The 18259-nt window shown below is 44.3% G+C and overlaps 2 protein-coding genes across 6 annotated transcripts in view; one reads left to right on the top strand and one right to left on the bottom strand.

The window, feature by feature from the left end:
- Positions 1–18259, top strand: part of LOC115391637 (NACHT, LRR and PYD domains-containing protein 12-like) — a 435710-nt gene that overhangs the window by 209646 nt on the left and 207805 nt on the right. The window lies entirely within an intron of this gene.
- LOC115391256 (septin-7-like) overlaps positions 1–18259 on the bottom strand; it is a 30332-nt gene that overhangs the window by 4575 nt on the left and 7498 nt on the right. For 3 of the 5 annotated variants that reach the window (XM_030095375.1, XM_030095376.1, XM_030095379.1), the window contains exons 3-9: positions 10559–10665; positions 6778–6878; positions 6484–6618; positions 4801–4918; positions 4273–4365; positions 3568–3664; positions 568–579 (exon numbers count right to left, since the gene is read on the bottom strand). In XM_030095375.1, coding sequence (XP_029951235.1) covers positions 568–579; positions 3568–3664; positions 4273–4365; positions 4801–4918; positions 6484–6618; positions 6778–6878; positions 10559–10665 — 663 coding nt within the window. The remainder of the gene's footprint in view (positions 1–567; positions 580–3567; positions 3665–4272; positions 4366–4800; positions 4919–6483; positions 6619–6777; positions 6879–10558; positions 10666–18259) is intronic. The other 2 variants (XM_030095377.1, XM_030095378.1) reach the window with 1 other exon arrangement.

Raw genomic sequence — 18259 nt, 5'->3', positions numbered from 1 at the left:
CAGAATTCAGATGTCATCAATTTGACACCGACCAATGACTTTGGAAGGACTTACGATCAAGATAGAATTGAACTAATTCTTTAACTCTGAAAACTACTGAATTTCTTAGAAAATTTCAAAGCAGACTTCTGAATTCCACCCTCAGCTCTAAAACAAACTCAGCATTCAGACTGCCTCCGCCATTCTGAAAGACGAATGCCTCTGTGAGTGTTGGCAAAGACCAGCGAGGGGTTAACAGTCGAGACCACCTGAATGACTTTTCTTTCCTTTTAAGACTTTAAACTGCAATAAACACTTTCACAATAAGGTGAATTTCAAAGTTTCGGTGAGTCTGCAGCCCAAGTCTGATTCGAGCATTGGTTTGACCATCAGCCTAATGGTGAGACAGCACAGCAACAGAAAAGTGGCGAGGGGAGGGAGAAGAGGAGAAGAGGAGGAGGAGGAGGAGGAAGAGGAGGGGCATACTGACAGGAGCTGGGCGGGACATCCTTCCAGGTGGGAGGAGAGTGGGAGGAGGAGGAGGGAGAAAAATGAGGTTGAAATAAAGTGAAAGATGGTTTTGTTTACCAAAAATGCCCTCTGTCAGTCATGGAAAAGAGTAGACAAAGAAAAAAAAATAAAGAAAAAAAGAGAGAAAAGAAAGAATGAAATAGTGAAAGACTGATAATAGGTCAACCACAGAGACACAGAAGGTATATTTACTTTAGATAAAGATTATTGTACAAAGCATCAGCTTCAGAGTCAACACAGCTCACACAACAGTTGATTGTGACTAACGTGAAAAGGTGACAGCTTCCGGAACCAGAATGTACTCGGCCTACGCTCCTTTTCCAGAATCCCCATCAGGGTCGAGATCATCTCTATGAAAAGGACTGTGTGTGCGTAGGTGTGTGTATGTGTGTGTGTTGAGGGGAAGAGGGGTGGGTGTGTGGGGTAACAGCGTAAAAACTGCCAGACAACATCACACTTGTCAAAATGTAAGTGGGCGTCCTGCGATTCACACATACAAATATAAACACAACTGACTTCCTGCTTTTAAACACCATCTGGGTTTAGTTTCAACCGGATTACATTTTGGACCTATTTTAAAGAGTGTACTGGATGATCAGAAGGCATTCAGGGAATGTTTGCCCACTTAAGGTGGACATAAGTAGATATGGGACTCTACTTTAATCAACATAAACTGGATTTCAATGGTTGTAAAAAAAAAAAAAAAAAAATTGCACGTTCATAATTTGATGTGTTGAAATATGTGTATCCTCATCAGCATCTTCTGGATTCACACTCAAGGTTCAGTGCAGTGGCCGAGACCAATGTCAACATCAAGAGGAACATTTCCGTCTGGATCTGGTTCCCACTGCAACCAAACTCTCATCTAGACCTTCAACGTCACAACAGTCTTGCAATTATACGATCCTCAAAATGCAGTCAAGAAAGGGTTCGACCTTCAGGTCTTCACAGGTCCGTCTGGTTCTTGAGAACCAAGACTCCATTTAGAAATGTATCTATTACATGCTGGACCGAACCAGGGATCTGAATAACACCTAATTGAAAATTTGAAAGGATGTGGTTTATGGTAAATTTAGGGACGTTAGATATCAAAAGAGTGATTTAACTTGATGTTACAGCCCCTTTTAGTTTCAGTGGAAAAATCATCGGTAGATTTGTAGGCGAGTCAGATCAGGACAGCTGTTTGGTAGGGTCCAAATATACTCAAAATTAGCCCCCACAAGGAGGCATTGTCAAAGATTCACAGGTTCACCTGAGGCTTAGACTGGAAACATTTCTTCTTCAAAGCCAGCACCGTGGCAGACATGAGAACTAACCTAACATTTAAAACCTTCGTGGAGAGCAAGTTGAATCTTTAAGTTTTTCTAAACGGAGGACTTGGTCTTCAGTGGAAGGTTGGAGGTTCTTTGAACAGTATTTTTGAGGGATCTGAAGAATGGAGCATCAAAATCGTCTTCCAGGTCTGTACAAGTCCACTTCCAAGAACCCAAAGGCTGGAAGTATTGAGACCATTTACATCTAACTATTGCTTATGAGACTGTGATTGCATTAAAGTAGATGAGATTTAACTGATGCCTCCTTCTCAGTTCTGTCAATATTGGCTTCGTACCTCTGAAGATTCTTAGAGTTCTTAGGCATCTGAAGATGGAGCATCCTTAACATCGGGCCAAATAAAGACAAACTGTCAAGGTTTTCATAAGTACACCTGCGTCTGTGGAACCAAGACTTACCCCGAAGGTTTTTTAATAGACTTCCTGTTTAGGTCCCACTATTGTACCAGTTCACAGAAATAAACTTGGGATCTACGTAATGTCTGCTTTAAGTTTTTTTGAACCAAGAACTTAGTTGATGAAAATGATCTTCCAGCTACTAAGGTGATGTACTTTTCTTCAAGCATTCTTAATTTCTTTACATTTCCACTTTGCTTTAGGAATCCAGACTTTGATTAGAAACATTTTTAGCACTTTTACTGTTTCCATCTACATTCTTGATCAGCTAATGCGATGCTACTACTACTGTCTGCTGACAGCAGCACCATGTGTGAAGACAAAGTCATTAAACAAAGCTAAATGCAAACCTATGTTGCACTGAAACATGAAGCCAGAGTTCACCTTGAAGGGTCTCTGAATAGAGGAGTTGATGCTAAGATGACATTCTGTGGATGTTCTACATCAGGACAATATCTTGAAGAAATCTGAGAAAGTACGGTCTTCAAAATGACCCCAACAAAGAACCTTTGATTCAGTACTGTGGAACCAAGACTCTAATGCGAAGCGTTTTCATAGAATCCTTGTATCTGTACCACTCTGGAGTTATCATGTAGGACTGAACCTTTACTTCAGCTGCTCAAAGCCTGTGTGGCTGAAGTGTTTGGTTTTTGGTGGTTTTTTATATATCCCAGATACCAGAACATAACTTCTATGTGATCTGAAGTTGTATTTGACAGAAAGTGCTTTCATAAAAAAAACAAAAAAACAAGAACTCATCAGATCTTCATGGGTCTGCTTGGTCCTGAGGGAGTTTCTACCAGTATACTGTTTCGATATACACATTCTCACTGAGCTACTGTGATGGCAAAGGAACTTCATCACCTGAAGCTTCACTGTATGAAAAACAAAACCCTGAAGCAAACACAGCCTGAGAAAACCAACATTTCCCATGAATTTCCATGAAGCAGTCATCCATTTGGGTGTTTTCTCGTTTACATTTTGACAAGTCTTTGTGTTACCTGGGAGTGAACACACCAGGTGGACAAAGGAGGAGGTAGGGGGCGCTGTGGAAAACATGCATTGAGTCCCACACTGAGGGGGGAAATCATGCTTCATCCACTCCAACAGAGGAAATACTGTGACCCGCCGACACTCTCAAACACATGGGCTTCCCAACATGCTGCAGCTTCTTTCTCACATCAATCACCATCTGACCAGAGTGACATCCAGCATCAAGAGTCCAAACTTAAAACCAGACATAACTTTAAAACAACTTCACTGTTGCAGCTCAGGAAGGTTGAAAAGCTCTACATTGTTCTCCTGGAGCAGTTTCAGACTCTGAGCCTACCTTCAGCCACGCCCCAGGGGTACTGCCGACCTCTGACCTTCTTCCCGTTCACCTCGATCACCACGTTGCTGCCGACCACAGCCAGAGGCATCTTCTCCTGGAGAACACAGCTCAGTTCAATCAGTGATGCCACGACAGTGCGGTGATCAGGAGGGATCTCCGGTGGATGAGCAGCACGCTCAGGAGACATGCCATCGATAGAAAACACTGAAGTCCTGTTTATAAGACAACCTTTCAGCAAAGATGCATCGTTTTTGCACTGTTTTTCTAATCAAATCACACACGAGGATTTTTCCTGCTGTGAAGAAATCAAAATGTTTCAATTAACAATATCGGTCACATCTGTTGTTCCATAAATACACAGCAGTACAAGGATAAGCCTTCATTCTTCTCTTTCCACAATTCTTTCTGTGATCTCATTTTCATTTAATATTGATAATTCTGACATTTCAAACTTTTCAAACCTCACTGCTGCACTTTAATGAGGACTTCCTCAATTGATTACCATCATAAAACTAGTAACTTAGCTACAGTTACTTAAGTTTTTATGAGATTGTTGCATCTCTTGTCAAATGAGAGAAACTGAAACAGTAACAGCTGCTCTTCACCAGAGATCAGCAACATGTGCAGGTTCAGTTCTTTGCAGAGGACAGGATGAGCCGTGGCTGCTCAGATCCATCAGGAAACCTCAAATCCAGCTGTTACCTTGATCTTGCGGATGAGTTTGTTGTCTTCGTCGTCTTCTGTGTCAGGGAACTCGTAAATTTTGATTTTGTGCTCCTGAATCTCTTTCATGATCTGGAAGAAAAACCGAGAAAGTAATCAGGGTAAAGGAGTACTTCAGTGATCCTGAACTGACTCAGTCCTCCTGACAGCTACATGAAATATGTCCTCTTGGAAGGAGCGTTGACGTTAGTCTTCAAACACAGTAGCTGTGATAAGCATTAACATGCTTAAATAGCAGTTAGCTTCCTTTTCTAGGAACTGCCTGCAGCTTGGTAGTTTATCTCAGCTGATCGATCCAGATTATAAACCACATTCCTCCACTAACTGATGTAACTGCAGTTGAACTTAATAAGTGAATCATACTGACTCTCAAAGTGCTGACAGCTCAGCTAATAATTTTTTTTCAGCTCAGCTAATGCTAACACTAAACTAATCTACATATATGAACATTAATAACACGGACAGGGTCATAAATGACTCCTTTCCAGTGACTTGCAGAGTCCGGACCTGTTTCTTGAAGAGCTGGCACTCTTCGGGGGTCAGAGTGTCGGCTTTGGCGATGAGAGGGATGACGTTGACTTTGTCGTGGAGTCTCTTCATGAACTCGATGTCCAGCGGCTTCAGTCTGAGGAGAATAAAGAGGGGAGGAAAGCTCAAACATCATGAATATTTCACTCTCTGCAGGAGGGTTTCACACAGAAAGAGACACACTTTTACTTTTTTTTCTGCTTTTTAACAATAGTTTGAACTATTTTATATCCCAAACTTCATTTCAGTTCAGGTCCCTCAAACAAAATATAAACACAAGTCCAAATGTAGTAAAGGTCAGAAAAGTTACAGTGTGAAAAGTGACATCTGCATGTTATATAAAATAAAAAAATAAACATGATATGGAGATAAGGATGGCTGCAGTACTGACAGTCACCAGCAGAGGGAAACACAGAGCCGTGCCTCACATGAACAATGAGGCCATGAACGTCTTCCCTCTGACAGAGGGGTCTGCACTGTGTGTGTCTAAAGATACAATTGTGACAGTTGTGAATGCACTGGTTTGTTTTTCTGTGTGTGCAGCTGCTGTGTGTGTGTGTGTGTGTGTGTGTGTGTGTGTGTGTGTGTGTGTGTGTGTGTGTGTGTGTGTGTGTGTGTTTTGTGTGAAGAGTATGTGGCATACAGAGCGTGTGTGTTTGGTTCTGGTGGTCTAAGGGGGGTGATACATACTACATACTGGTCGTCGTGTGTGTGTGTGTGTGTGTGTGTGTGTGTGTGTGTGTGTGTGTGTGTGTGTGTGTGTGTGTGTATGAGTGGGGTCATGTGTGTGGGTAGAGCAGAGAGTGTCGTGTGTGTTCATGGAATACGTATATGACAGCTATGCAGACTTACGGCTTTGTGTGTGTGTGTGTGTGTGTGTGTGTGTGTGCGCGTGTGTGTGTTCGCGCGCAGCAGCTGGTTGGAGGTATCTCAGAGGGACCCGGATCGTCGGGGGAACAGCTCAGGTTTGAATGAAAGCAGCTGCTGCAGTTTCCTTTCCTCATGAAGGATTCACAGCGTTTTTACAGACATGAGAGACGAGACGAAGCCGACATCAATTCCTCTCCCTCACTCTAACTCTTCCACTGAGCTTCATTCCCGGAGCTTATTTCCATCCATGCGCACTGTTCTAGTGGTTTCTGAACTTTGAGCATGGAGTGCTCCCAGCAGCCAATCACATTCAATATGGATTTCCATGTGCAGGGATGCATGTGTGATGTGGAGCTGCGGCTACGTTCGTGGTGAGACTCTGTAGGATGACCACCAGCCAATCGGAGCGGGGGCTAGGCTCAGGCAAGCCTGCGCTCCGATTGGCTGATTCAGAGATGGAGAGCACGGCTCCAGCGAGCATGAGCAGACCTGAGTTATATAACGTTAGTGGGTCACAGTCGCTGGCTGGCAGCCTCCTCGTCCCCGACACACATGCACGCACGCACGCACACACACACCAGAAGCATAATTAGCACACAGAGAAACACAAACCAATACATTCATGTGGCCACAACTGTGTATTCAACCACACACACACACACAAACAGCTGGAATTCTGGATAACAACAGTCATTATGCAGCAGAGTCACCCACACACTGTCCATGCATGCAAAACACACTCTACATCTAAATACACACAGACACCGCACACACTCCATCTGCAGCACCCACCCATGTCCAGAGGGGGCGATGAAGTACAGGCAGCAGTGCACTCTGTTGTCGGGCATGGACCTGCGGTTCACTCTGGACTCTGCGTTCAGGAAGTCCTCACACTTGCTGTCGATGTAGTTAATGACGGGCTGCCAGCTGAGGAGGAGGACAGAACAACACTGTCGATCATCGAACACAGCTCCGTGCATAACAATCAGCTTTAACGTGTCAAACGCAGCCCAGCAGGACGACCCGATTCGCCGGGTCCCGCCAAGCTATGAACCATTAGCAGGCTTTTAAGTTTGGACTCCTCACCAGTTGCTGTTGTCCACTGCATCTCCGAACCCCGGTGTGTCCACGATGGTGAGCGTGAGCTGGACTCCCCCCTCCTTGATCAACACTTTGGACTGTTCCACCTGAAACACACCATCACTTACAACATGTTAGGGTCAGTTTTGTTGCTCATGCTGTCTTTTCACACTCTGATTATCTCACAACTTGATAGCTTGCATGCACCCACACTCAGAGGGCCTGCAGGGGTTCTTATGTGAAGCTATCCTCTCCCACTCAGGACGTCACTGATGATCATCCTCCACACAGCAGGCTGGGAGATCTGCCGTTTCCTCTCAGCAGCTGCACTGTTGCAGGTCAAAACTAAATATAATTCAATGCTTGAATTTTCTCTTCCTTTTGCCTGAGATTCGATACAGTAAATTCACATCAGTAAATTTGACTATAAGATCATCTAACGATGACCAAACCTGCATTCTGAGTGAGTGTGTCATTTATAAACAGAAGAAAGTAAAGGTTAACAACCATCAAGGTAATTACAGTCAGGTTCAGGTGACAATAACTGTAACAAAAGACAGGACAAGATAGTCATTCATTGATTTTTATCAGGCTCCAGGAAAAGCCAACAAACGCCAGATAAAATTACAAACCTGTTTCAAACAAGTTCTGGCAAAGATAAGACAAAAACAAAGACGGAACTTGACAATTTATATCAAGCTGATGTCGAGACCAACAGTTGACAAGTTATGTGCCAATTTGAACCAAGCTCCAGCAAGTCGATGACAGACAAGATATTTAGGCCAAAGGAGTGAAGATAGTTGGTTGTTAAAATCAAATATGAGCAACAGTAAAAGCACAAGACAGGTATCCGCGGGTTCTATTTAGAATCCAGCGAAGGCCAATAAAAACAAGGAACCCTTATTCAGGTTACTACAAAAGCAAACAATCAGGGTTCTCCGCAAGTTCCAAGGCTCATCTTTGAAGAATTATGGTTGATTTTCACCTCATGTTGACCTGCAACAACTTCACTTTTAATGAAGCTGATGTTCTGAAGCCAGACTTTAGTTTTAAGGACTCAAATTTCCTCCACAGAGATCCAGCAGAAGGTCATACTGCTGCTACTGTCAGAAGAAAAGAAGTCCCAGACGAGAGGCGGCCTTGCATAAAGGCCAGAACTTCCATCAACCCTTCAGAAGTCCGTCCCTCAGCTCTATATTTACAGTTTTATATAATCAGCACTTTTCAAATATAGTCTACGCTCTGAACTTGGCTGTGTGGTGTGAACAGCAGAACTTTGAGGTCGACAAGCATTTCTTTGATTACAAGATTGAAGTGTTTTCACTCTGAGGTTTTATTTTAAGTAGCGTTTCAAAGTTTTATGTTCCACGTGATTTAAATAAAAAAAGAAGCCTTTCAGAAATATTTAGCTCTACCGTTCCCACTTTATTTGATGGATTCTGATCTCCAGAAAAGAATGGAAGTACACAGAAAGGATTCACAATAAGCACATTGTGTTTCTTTGGTTCTTCTCTGGTTCGAACTGGCTGACTCGTTAGCCTGTGGTTAGCCTGGTTAGCACCATTACTGTTCAGTTCATTGGCTACAGAAGCCAACGAGCGAACAGGTTATAAAAACAAGCTGATGGAGGCTGTGTTTATCACAGGACATGAGGTGTTGCACTGGAAGGTTGAAACAGGAATGTGGACTGGTTGAGGAGATCAAGCAAAAGAGTTTAGAAGGAGATCTGTCTGTGGGTTCTAATTAATGAGTATTTCATGTTAATACGTCCATACAGTATGTGCTGAGGTGACAAAAGAGTCAATACATTTCAATGGGAAGAGCATCAACATATTTCCTTCAGACACAGTAGAGCTGTCACAGCTTTGGACATATGAGTCATGTGGAATAACAGATAAAAACGTTAGGCCTGATAGTTGTCTGTACAGTTACATTGATTTGTCTTCGTTTAGCTGTCTTCAGTTAATGCTTGTTTTCACACTGTGTAGAAACATATTTGTCTCAAAATAACAAATGTCTGATTATAAGACTAACCTAAAGTTCCAAAGTCATACCACTTCAGTATTAGATAAAGTGTGTTTCTCTCATCCTACAACAAAGGTTTCACAGGAAAAATGTGTAAATAAAGTGAGCGATTTCTGCATGCTGCTTCAGTCTGAAGCAGAAAAACTTGAAGAATCTCCCCTCTCCCTCTTCAGTCCCACAGATCCATCACTTCCTGCTGCTCCCTCTCTCCGCTACATACTTTCACAAGGCCGTCCAGTTATTTTAGGATGGCCCCTTTAACTCAAACTGCAGCCATTTTTCTCTCAAACACAAACATGCTTCAGACGAACCGTCCCATTTTACAGCTGAGTGTGCGTGTGCTTGTGTCTGTGTGTGTGTGACAGGCTCATACTTCTCCAAACCGATCTTTGCTATTTCGTTGAAGAAAAACAGATTGGGAGAAAACCTCAAAAATGCCGCCCGGCTCAACACCCTCACTTAGAGAGAAATGTGATCCGGGGAATGTGAACGTGGAGGATTGTTCTGCAGGACGAATCCCCCCCACCCCCATCCTGCACATTGCGGGGGTCCACCCATGACTTTAATGCTCTGATGGAGCGTTTTCAGCATGTTATAAGAAATCTGCACATGAATCAAGTTTGTCATTAAAAGGCAGTGGAGATAAAAATGGAACTAAATACTTGGAAAAGTAATTATTGTTCCTGTAATTTGTTTAAGGGCCTATTTAAATGACTTTTAAAGTGAAAATGAATCCTTTTTTTCCTTTTCGCTTCTGAAGGTTAAATGTTTACACAGCAATGATCTGAAAACATCTGTTTCCACGGAAACAGCTGAGACAGTAAAAAAGATGTAGTTTGCTATGGAACTATGAAGAGGTCGGAATGAAGTTCAGGTGAGGGTGAGGTCAGAATGGGGTGAGAAACCACTGAGGACGGGTTGATGCTATGAGGACGGTGTGAGGTTGAGGTGAGAACTAGGTCAGGATGGGGTGAGGACACAGTGAGCATGGACTGAGGATGCGGTGAAGATGGGGTGAAGTTGAGGTGAGGACGGGGTGAGGATGAGGTGATGCTTCATGGGAACATTCCTGCAATCCTGTTCTCCCTCTCAGACCTTGGGGGGAAACCCAGGGACTCACTCAGCCACTATTTTTTCTCTCCCTGACTCCCTTCCCCCCTCCTCAGCTCTGACTTCACCCACAGTCTCCACCCTGGGCTTCAGCTGGAGTCTCCAGTGTCGCCCACTTCGTGTTTTGTCCATCAGACCAACTCATCCCACCAATACTCCTCCTTTTCCTTCTCTCTCCTCCTCACTCCCCTCAGCTCCAGATGCTGCTCCTTATTCTCCCCCCTCCACCCCCATCTCAGTGTGTCATAACCATAAAGGACAAAACCAGGCCCGTGGCTCCTCTCACCTCCTCCCCTCAACCTCAGCGACAACATGACTGCTGCACAATCTTCAAATGATGAGATAATAAGAGAAACTCACCCACAGAGTAATCTCATTTCTTATGTTACACTACTGTCAGTCAATTGAAAAAACAAACTCATGAGAATATTTTGGCTCTGAATTCAGATTAGGTTCAATGGATGTTAGTGGGACGAAGATGCTCCTGAACTCCTTCCCCTGTAGTTTCAGCTCATGTTTCAGATGCTTCACTTAAAGGAAGTCGAGCTGGGAAAATATCTTGGACCGACATCAATTCAATTCCAGAAACAAAGTCAAATACCAGTAGTCAGGTGGTGAAAACCACCGAGTGGGAGGAGGAACGCTGACTCACCTGCACCGTCTTCTTAATGCGCTGCGAGGGTCCGGGGTAGTCCTTGGAGTACAGGTCGGTGAGGAAGAGCGAGTTGATGAGGGTGGATTTCCCGAGGCCGGACTCACCTGAGGACACAAACATCAGATCACTCAGAGTTATCCTGCAACTTCAAATAAATCCCATCTCTGACTTGATAAGCAGATGCCACATTCAGTGATTTGTGGCTCGATGTTACATGTTTACAGTTTTAGGCCTCGTTTACAAGATATTTCAAGAGACAAAACAATGTTTTTTAGACAGTTCTGTTAATAGTTATTTTCAACATTTCTTAACAGTTTCAACATTAGCAACTGGCCCAAAGACATATGAGTAAAAATCTAATTAAATAGATTTTAAAACATATTTTAACAATATTTATCATTTTCAATAATAGGAAACATGAAATGGAACTGAAAAAGAATTAAAATAAGAACATGTACATGTTAAAGCGTATTATATTACTTTCTTCTGCTCGACTAGCATCATGAAAGCGCGAATAAAAGAGCTGGTGCATGCTGGGAGTTCACAGGGACGCCTGCAGGGCTACAACATCCAGCAGATTCAACACAATGAAACATTTCCTCTTCTCATCCATCCGTCCCTCCATCTATCCATCCTCCTCTGTGTGAGTGTGTGTGCTTCCTTCAGGTATAAATCTCCCCGTTTCTGGCCTCAGTGATCCAACTTTCCATTCTCTGCTTACACAGTCTTGTTACACACACCGAACAGACACACACACAGTGTGATTAATGGCTGAGCATCTGGCTCGTGTCCTTTGAAAAGACACTGAAGGAGTGTTTGGCGAGGGGGACAAGGAGGAGGAGGAGGACCTCTGAGTTTCTCCCTCCACACCTCCTCCAGTAATTTGTGAGCAAACCTGGACCCGGATGGGGGTGCCCAGCAGCAGGAGGCAGGGAGGGAGTTTCACTATTTACTATGAGATCGAAGACTCAAACAAAGAAGGAAAGCCACAGAGAAACACTGCAGGAACAGAAGTGACTACACAAAAGGAGGAAAACCAGAACAATCGGGCAAAGAAAGCAGCATGCCAGTCACGAAGACCACTGTGATGAAGATCTGTGGCTTCAAACCTGGAGGACAGATCATACATGACAACGTTTCAAAAGAAAACTGATCACTTTTGCATTTCCATTCCAGAAGAGATTCAGAAATGTTGTGAAAACAATGTCCGATGTGACTGTCTGATCTAAAACTACCAAGTCCAGGAGAATATGGACTGCGAGTCACAACACTCTGGAGAAAAACTTTGGTGTTATTAATGTGCAGTCGCAGCATCGCAGAAAAGTTGCGTTTTCCTCATTTCCATGGAGATGGACAATTAGTGTTTTTGAAAACTTCCACCATGGGAGCCACTGTCTGAAAGTTTTGTTTTTAGTGTCTCTGATCACTATTGTTTTGTAAACGGACCAAAAAACACAACAAGAGCTTTCCGTTTTCACTTGAAAAAATTGAGTAAATGGAGTCTAAAGTCTTAGTCTTAGTCGGGACTTGTGGAATAGTCCCAGACAGAAGTTTTGGTCCATTTTTTCCTCAATTAGCCACCTGCTATTGTTTGGTTGTTTGTCGTGGGTGTGGGTGGGTTTCAGGGGGTGGGGTCCTCCCTGACAGCTGGGTATCCCATCATCCCACCACACTGCCCCCCCAACTCCAGTTTTTACTCCGGCGTGTGTGATTACTCAGTTATGGATGATGTGACTCACAGTGAGAGTTACGAAGCTGCTCGGTCAGCGTCTCCGGCGAGCTGCCGACCGGCCCGCCTGATGGAGTGCCGGGGGTCAGCGGTCGAGTACACACACACTCACACACGCATAACTCCTGGGTTAGCGTGGCTCTGTTTGCTGATGCTATCCTGACAGAAGGGTCGACCTCATAATGTATGCAGTCATGAGGAAGCTGCAGCGAGAATCACAAAATTCAAATAACTGCTGGAGGTAGAGATGATAACCGGATCAGTTGCTGGTTTTCAGTCCTCGGCACCCAGATGAACCTCAAAACTGAAATCAAAGATCTTCTCATTGTAAGGAAGGGCTTATTCAACAATTATTAGCTAAATAAATCTTAGCTCAGCACTCACAATTTAGCATTGGAAGTTGCAGAGCTGTTTTTGAGCGAGGCCGATAGAAGAGGAGTAGGGCAGATGGAGGAGGAAGTGAAACAGCAGGGGTAAGAGGGAGCACGCATCTGTGACATGCAGGTCATCAGTCTGTTTACAGAGAGCTGCCTTGTCATGGAGAACCAATATTTAATTAAAGCTGAGCCCAGGGAGGCTAATTGGGACGGACCCGGCCTCGGGGGTGGGGGTGGTGGATGCATCTCCGCTGCATAAACAAACCCGTCTTTCTGGCTTCTCTGTCTGCACCACAGCTGAGATTTGATTTAATGGATTTCTCCTAAACCAGACCTATTCTCAGTTCAGATGTTTGGGTGCAGCAGGTCTGCTGGTTCCTTCTGACTTCCTGTTCGTCATGTAGGTGTTAGCTGACTGCAGACTTTGCCGTTTGCTGATGATCAGCGACTGTTTGCTCACAGTTAGCACAGAGGTGTTATAGAAATGGAGGATATTCTTCTGTGACTTTTAGTTTCTTAGAGCCTAATTGACCCCGATACCTGACATCTTGTGACAGATGGAGATGGTATTACTGTATTAGCAGTAACCGTTATTAGCATTAGCTTCCCTGTCTAAGAGCTGTCTGCATGTTTGGTGGTTTATCTCAGTTGTTTCAGGTAACATCGAGGTTACACAGCATCTTCCTCCCTGTAACTGATGGAATTTCAGCTCACTCCGGGGGTCTCTGACCAGGCCAAGTTCTGATCCAGGTCTGTCAGTGTTGAACCTCATCCTGGTGCAGCATTAATGCACCTCTACAGCGTAGCATGTTAACTATGAAGGTGCTGGATCAGTGACGGCTCGCTGCTCTGAGAGACAGAAAAATAAACACACAAACTCTCCGCGGCTTTCCCACGGGATTCCTCACATTCCTGCCCCGGTCCCCGGGGGCAGCAGCTGGCCCCCTTACATCCTGACAGGCCGGCTAACTACCACCCAACACAGACACACACAGATGTGTGTGAGGCCTGAGACCCCCAGAGCGAGAACCCTGGAGTAAGAGCCCCAGAGCAAGGGCCCCAGAGTGAGGACCCTGCATCGAGGACCAGTGGGCAAGAACCCCAGCGAGGGCTGCCTATACCCTCCTATACCCCATCCCCAACCCCACGCCAGAGGGACCAGCAGTCCGTGGACATTCGGGAAGTTGTGTTTGTGGACTGTTGGAAAAGATAATTCTCCATTGTTGAAGCTAAACGTGGCTGTTTGGAGACCAGGTCAAAGGTTAGGGTTTCAGTCAAAGATTAGGATCTGTGACTGAATTGTGACTGCAAGCCGTCCACACAACAGAGTCAGAACGTAACTCTTTGTACTTTGTTGGCGGACTTTAGTTGATTTGCAGGTATTTGAGGTGGAGTATTTTCCCTTTTCCTCCATCCAGGTGAAAACTCGTCTTGTCATTCTCCCGTCAGTCCTTCGGCTCGTGTGGTCGACGAGTCACATCAGTTGCAACTCAGCATCTCAGACAGGAAGTAAAGGAACTCCATTTCAAATTTAATGGCTTTGAGCCTGCCACAACATTGTGAGTCACAGCACACTGTAATGACATGCCATACACTGTTTTTCCTCAAAAAATGAACCAAATCACCACCAAGTTAAAAGACAAAAATTAGTCACAAGGATCATCCGAAGTGCAAAGCTGGAGCAAATTTTCAAGATCAGAATCAGTTGAGGATTTAAAGCCACGTCAGCAGTGACATGATGGGAATTAAAGGATTAAAGAAGTTCCTCTTACTTTAGTCGCCCTATCTCTCAGGCTACCGGAGCCACCCTCCCCTTTTTTAATATGGACTCTTTGAATTAAAGAGTTGCTGCTGTGAAGACTCATTCTGACAGATTCAGCACGTGGAAGCTCGCCGCCGACATGTGCATCTCAAAATAGAGACGGCGGGAAACGGGAAGCAGAGAAAAAATCGGAGTGTCGTGTGGTTTGTGTGTGGTGTGTGTGTGTGTGTGTGTGTGTGTGTGTGTGTGTGTGTGTGTGTGTGTGTGTGTATGTGTTGTGTGTGTGTGTGTGAGAGACTCGCCTGCAAGTGGTCTGATGAGCATGCATGAACACGCAGACCGGCACGGCTCCATCCTAACGTGCATGCCGTGGATGAGTGTTGCAGCCGAGCCGCGGTGACTCTTTAGTGGAGCAACATGGGCGAATAAAGAGGCGGGAATGAGGAAGAGCGGAGCAGGGCTACCAGACGTCTCAACCGTAGCTTTTACCATACGTCACACATCCATCCTCAGATCAACGATCAGGATCGGCAAACCCGAACATCATTTCTCAATCTGATGGCCAAAAAAACTGTGGGACACATATTTCACACAAAATATAATTTAGAGGTTATTGCTTTGTACGATGTACACACACACACACAGATCTGTAATAAATTATGTTAAAATGTTCTGTGGTCATGCTCTGCAAATACAAACTGACAACCAATCATGATGGAAGTCACAAAAATGCATTCATTATAGAGCAACTTCCTCCTACTAACAGGGTGAAGTCACTTCAGTAATAATAGAATAATATGTCAAGACAAGACTCCATTCTCCAAATACTATAGAAAGCTGTTAATGAATATTAATGTAAGGAATTCAATATGTTGTAACCAGCAGGAAATAATGGAAAAAGTGTTTAAACAGAACCGAAATGTCATAAAAATTCATCAGAAACTGCAGAGAGCTCGGTGTACCATCATCCTGGCCAGCCGATGTGAGGTTTTACGGCGGTGCAGCGCAGCTGTGTGCCGGCTGTAATTCCTCCCACAGGGCGTGGGCACAATAAAAACCACCGACAACCTGGCACCACGCAGCGCAGCACCACGAAACGACAGAAAGGAGCCATTCATTCAGCACCGGGCCGGCTGACGTCAGGGGGCGACGGAGGGAAATCTGGCACTCTCCCAAACGCTCCTTCTACACCCGCCGCTTCATGTTTCTGGACCTGCTGCACCGTCGTTTCTACTTATATAGTCACACTTCAGTTCTTCTTCCAACCACTTTCCATTCCAGCCTTTTGTTGCTCCCGGGTCCCACTTCTCTGGGGACGATTTCCAAAGTATCAAACTTAAAATGTGGTTCATATTGAACATGAAACTGATAAAAATATCTCAATTTTGAAATTTGTTTTAATTCACTTCTGGGAATAAAAATACAACTGGGGAAATTACAGTATATTGATCCAGTTTTTATTACATAGCATCCCAAATGTTTCATATAACTCCTCTGGCGAATGTTTGATACCAAGCAGAATTTTCCAGATGCAATAAGGACACAGGAGTTAGAACTCCGTTTAATCTCCGTCACAATGTTTAAAAGATGAAGAAAATGACTGAATGTGGACTCAAACCTGAGGTAATGAAAGCTCCTGAGTGGCTTAGAAAGGATTTCCATCATCTGCATGGAGAGCTGATGCAGAATGCTCATAGAATTTACAGCTTGAGATAAGAAAAATGGTGAGAAACACACTGAATTCATCAAACTTGTATTAAACTTGTGGCGATTAAAGTAGCGATGAGGTGAAGGTCCGGTGAGCTGATCTGCTGCCGACGTCATGTCAGCATGAATGAGACGCTCCTAATAAATCGCTCTGAATTATATCATCTGAGCCGTTATGAAGACGGAGATGTGAGTAAGAATGATTAACAAGTACCGTGTGTGTGTGTGTGTGTGTGTGTGTGTGTGTGTGTGTGTGTGTGAGTGTGTGTGTGTTTGGTTAAGCCTGCAGATTAACTGAAGTAAAGCCTTCCTTCACTCACTCGCTCCCTCCTACAAGGTCAGTAGGCAAAGCGGTCAATCTGAAGACCGTCTTACACACGCGCGTGTGCAAACACACAAACACAAACACAAAATGCTAATATTGATACAGGCTAATGCTAGGTTTTTATAATGGGTTTTTTGATACATTTCTCAGTGTTCACGTCCTAAATGAATAGAAAAATTTGTCCTCCAGGTGCAGTTCAGAAACTGAGGTGGAAATATACAACATTTTGATTCTCAGTTGTAAACATTGTTTACAGCCGATCTGCATGGAATTGCCTCTTTCCTTAAACTTACAGCTGCCGGTATATTTTCTCGTTTCTTCGAATGTCTGCATTTGACAAATGGAACTGTTTATTGTTTTTGCTCATTTTTTATTTATTTCTGATTTGAAATATAATTGTGAATTGATGGTGATCTGCAGAGTCTTTTGGTGACATGTTTACTGTTACGGTGAGCCGTCCAGAGCGGCGTGAAGCCAGCATCACTTCCTGTCCCCCGGGCTCGGAGCTGAGTCCGGCTCCGTCTCTGTGGCGGATCCTGTGGATCCCTCCAGGAGTCTGAATTCACTCTGCCAGCTGGACAAAAGGAGCAGGAAGCAGCTCGGCGAAACGAGGAGAAAACCGCTTTCTTCTGTGTCAGGCAGCGGAGAACACAGAGACGCTTCCTGACAACACCGAACTGCTATGGACTCAGACTCACTGGATTCATCATCACACAAACTTTGTTTGTTCAGGGTGGATTTTTTGTTTTTTCACACTAATTGTGTTGGATAAGAACTGTCCCACTGATTGATGAGTGGATGAAGAAGAAGAAATTCAATTCTCTCCAGAATGAGGTGTTCCCTCTCTGAGTGGCTTCTGGTTTTCCAGAAGTTACTCTCTCCATCACTGTTTGTCATAAAGTAAGACAAGGTTTGTCAGGTCAAGATGGTCTTTCTTGACATTCTGTTGTACGACACCGTACCGCTTCTGGAACCAGGTTGCGGCGTTTACGTGTGGACAGACTAAGAATCCGATCACAACCAGGCACTCAGGTCCATGTGAAGACGCCCACTGAGACTTCAGAGCGCAGAAATGTGATGCAGGGGTTAACGCCGTGTCAGAGAGCAGCGGAGATAACGAAGGCCAGACGGTCTGAAAAATGAGCCCTGACGTGTCCGACGCCTGGGATTAACAGATCGTAATGGCATCCAGCTGGAGCTGCTGTTTATCACTGCAGCCGACCGTGGCCGATCAAACAAGCCGTCCGTGTGACAGATGAGCCTCCGAAAGACTTGAGACGACTCAGGAATGTCGAGTCATCGGAAATTAGCAGGAAATACCAAAAACTGTCAAAGAAAAAAGGGTTAAATCAAGTGTTTTGGAAAGTCATGTCACTGACCAACAACTAGTCGACTTGTATCAAAGTCCTGAAACTCAGAATCCCGAACAGGGAATGAGTAAATTTCATTTGTCAGCTTTAGAGTTTCTTTAGGTCAACTTTCAAATCAATTCAGTTTTCTTTGCAGCACCCTGTCAAATGAGCAATTTAAATGTTCTAACCAGGAATGGCGGATGTTCCAAATGATCACAAATTACTGTTGAAAACTTTACCCCAAACTGGGAATTCAGATTTCAACAGGATTTTCAGGAGAGCACTCAGAATTCCCAGTTCCAAGACATCTGGAATGCACTCATCTTCTTCAGCTGCTGATATAATTGCAGTGAACTGTGTGAACCACGTAGCTCACTACCATATTTCTCTGAGTGACTGATCGAGCTCTCGGCTCATATTCCCCGTCTGTCTGCTGCAGGACTGCA

This window comes from Salarias fasciatus, chromosome 7 (assembly GCF_902148845.1).
Source record: "Salarias fasciatus chromosome 7, fSalaFa1.1, whole genome shotgun sequence".
In the NCBI taxonomy this organism is placed as follows: domain Eukaryota; kingdom Metazoa; phylum Chordata; class Actinopteri; order Blenniiformes; family Blenniidae; genus Salarias; species Salarias fasciatus.
This window is presented reverse-complemented; position numbering and strand designations above follow the sequence as displayed.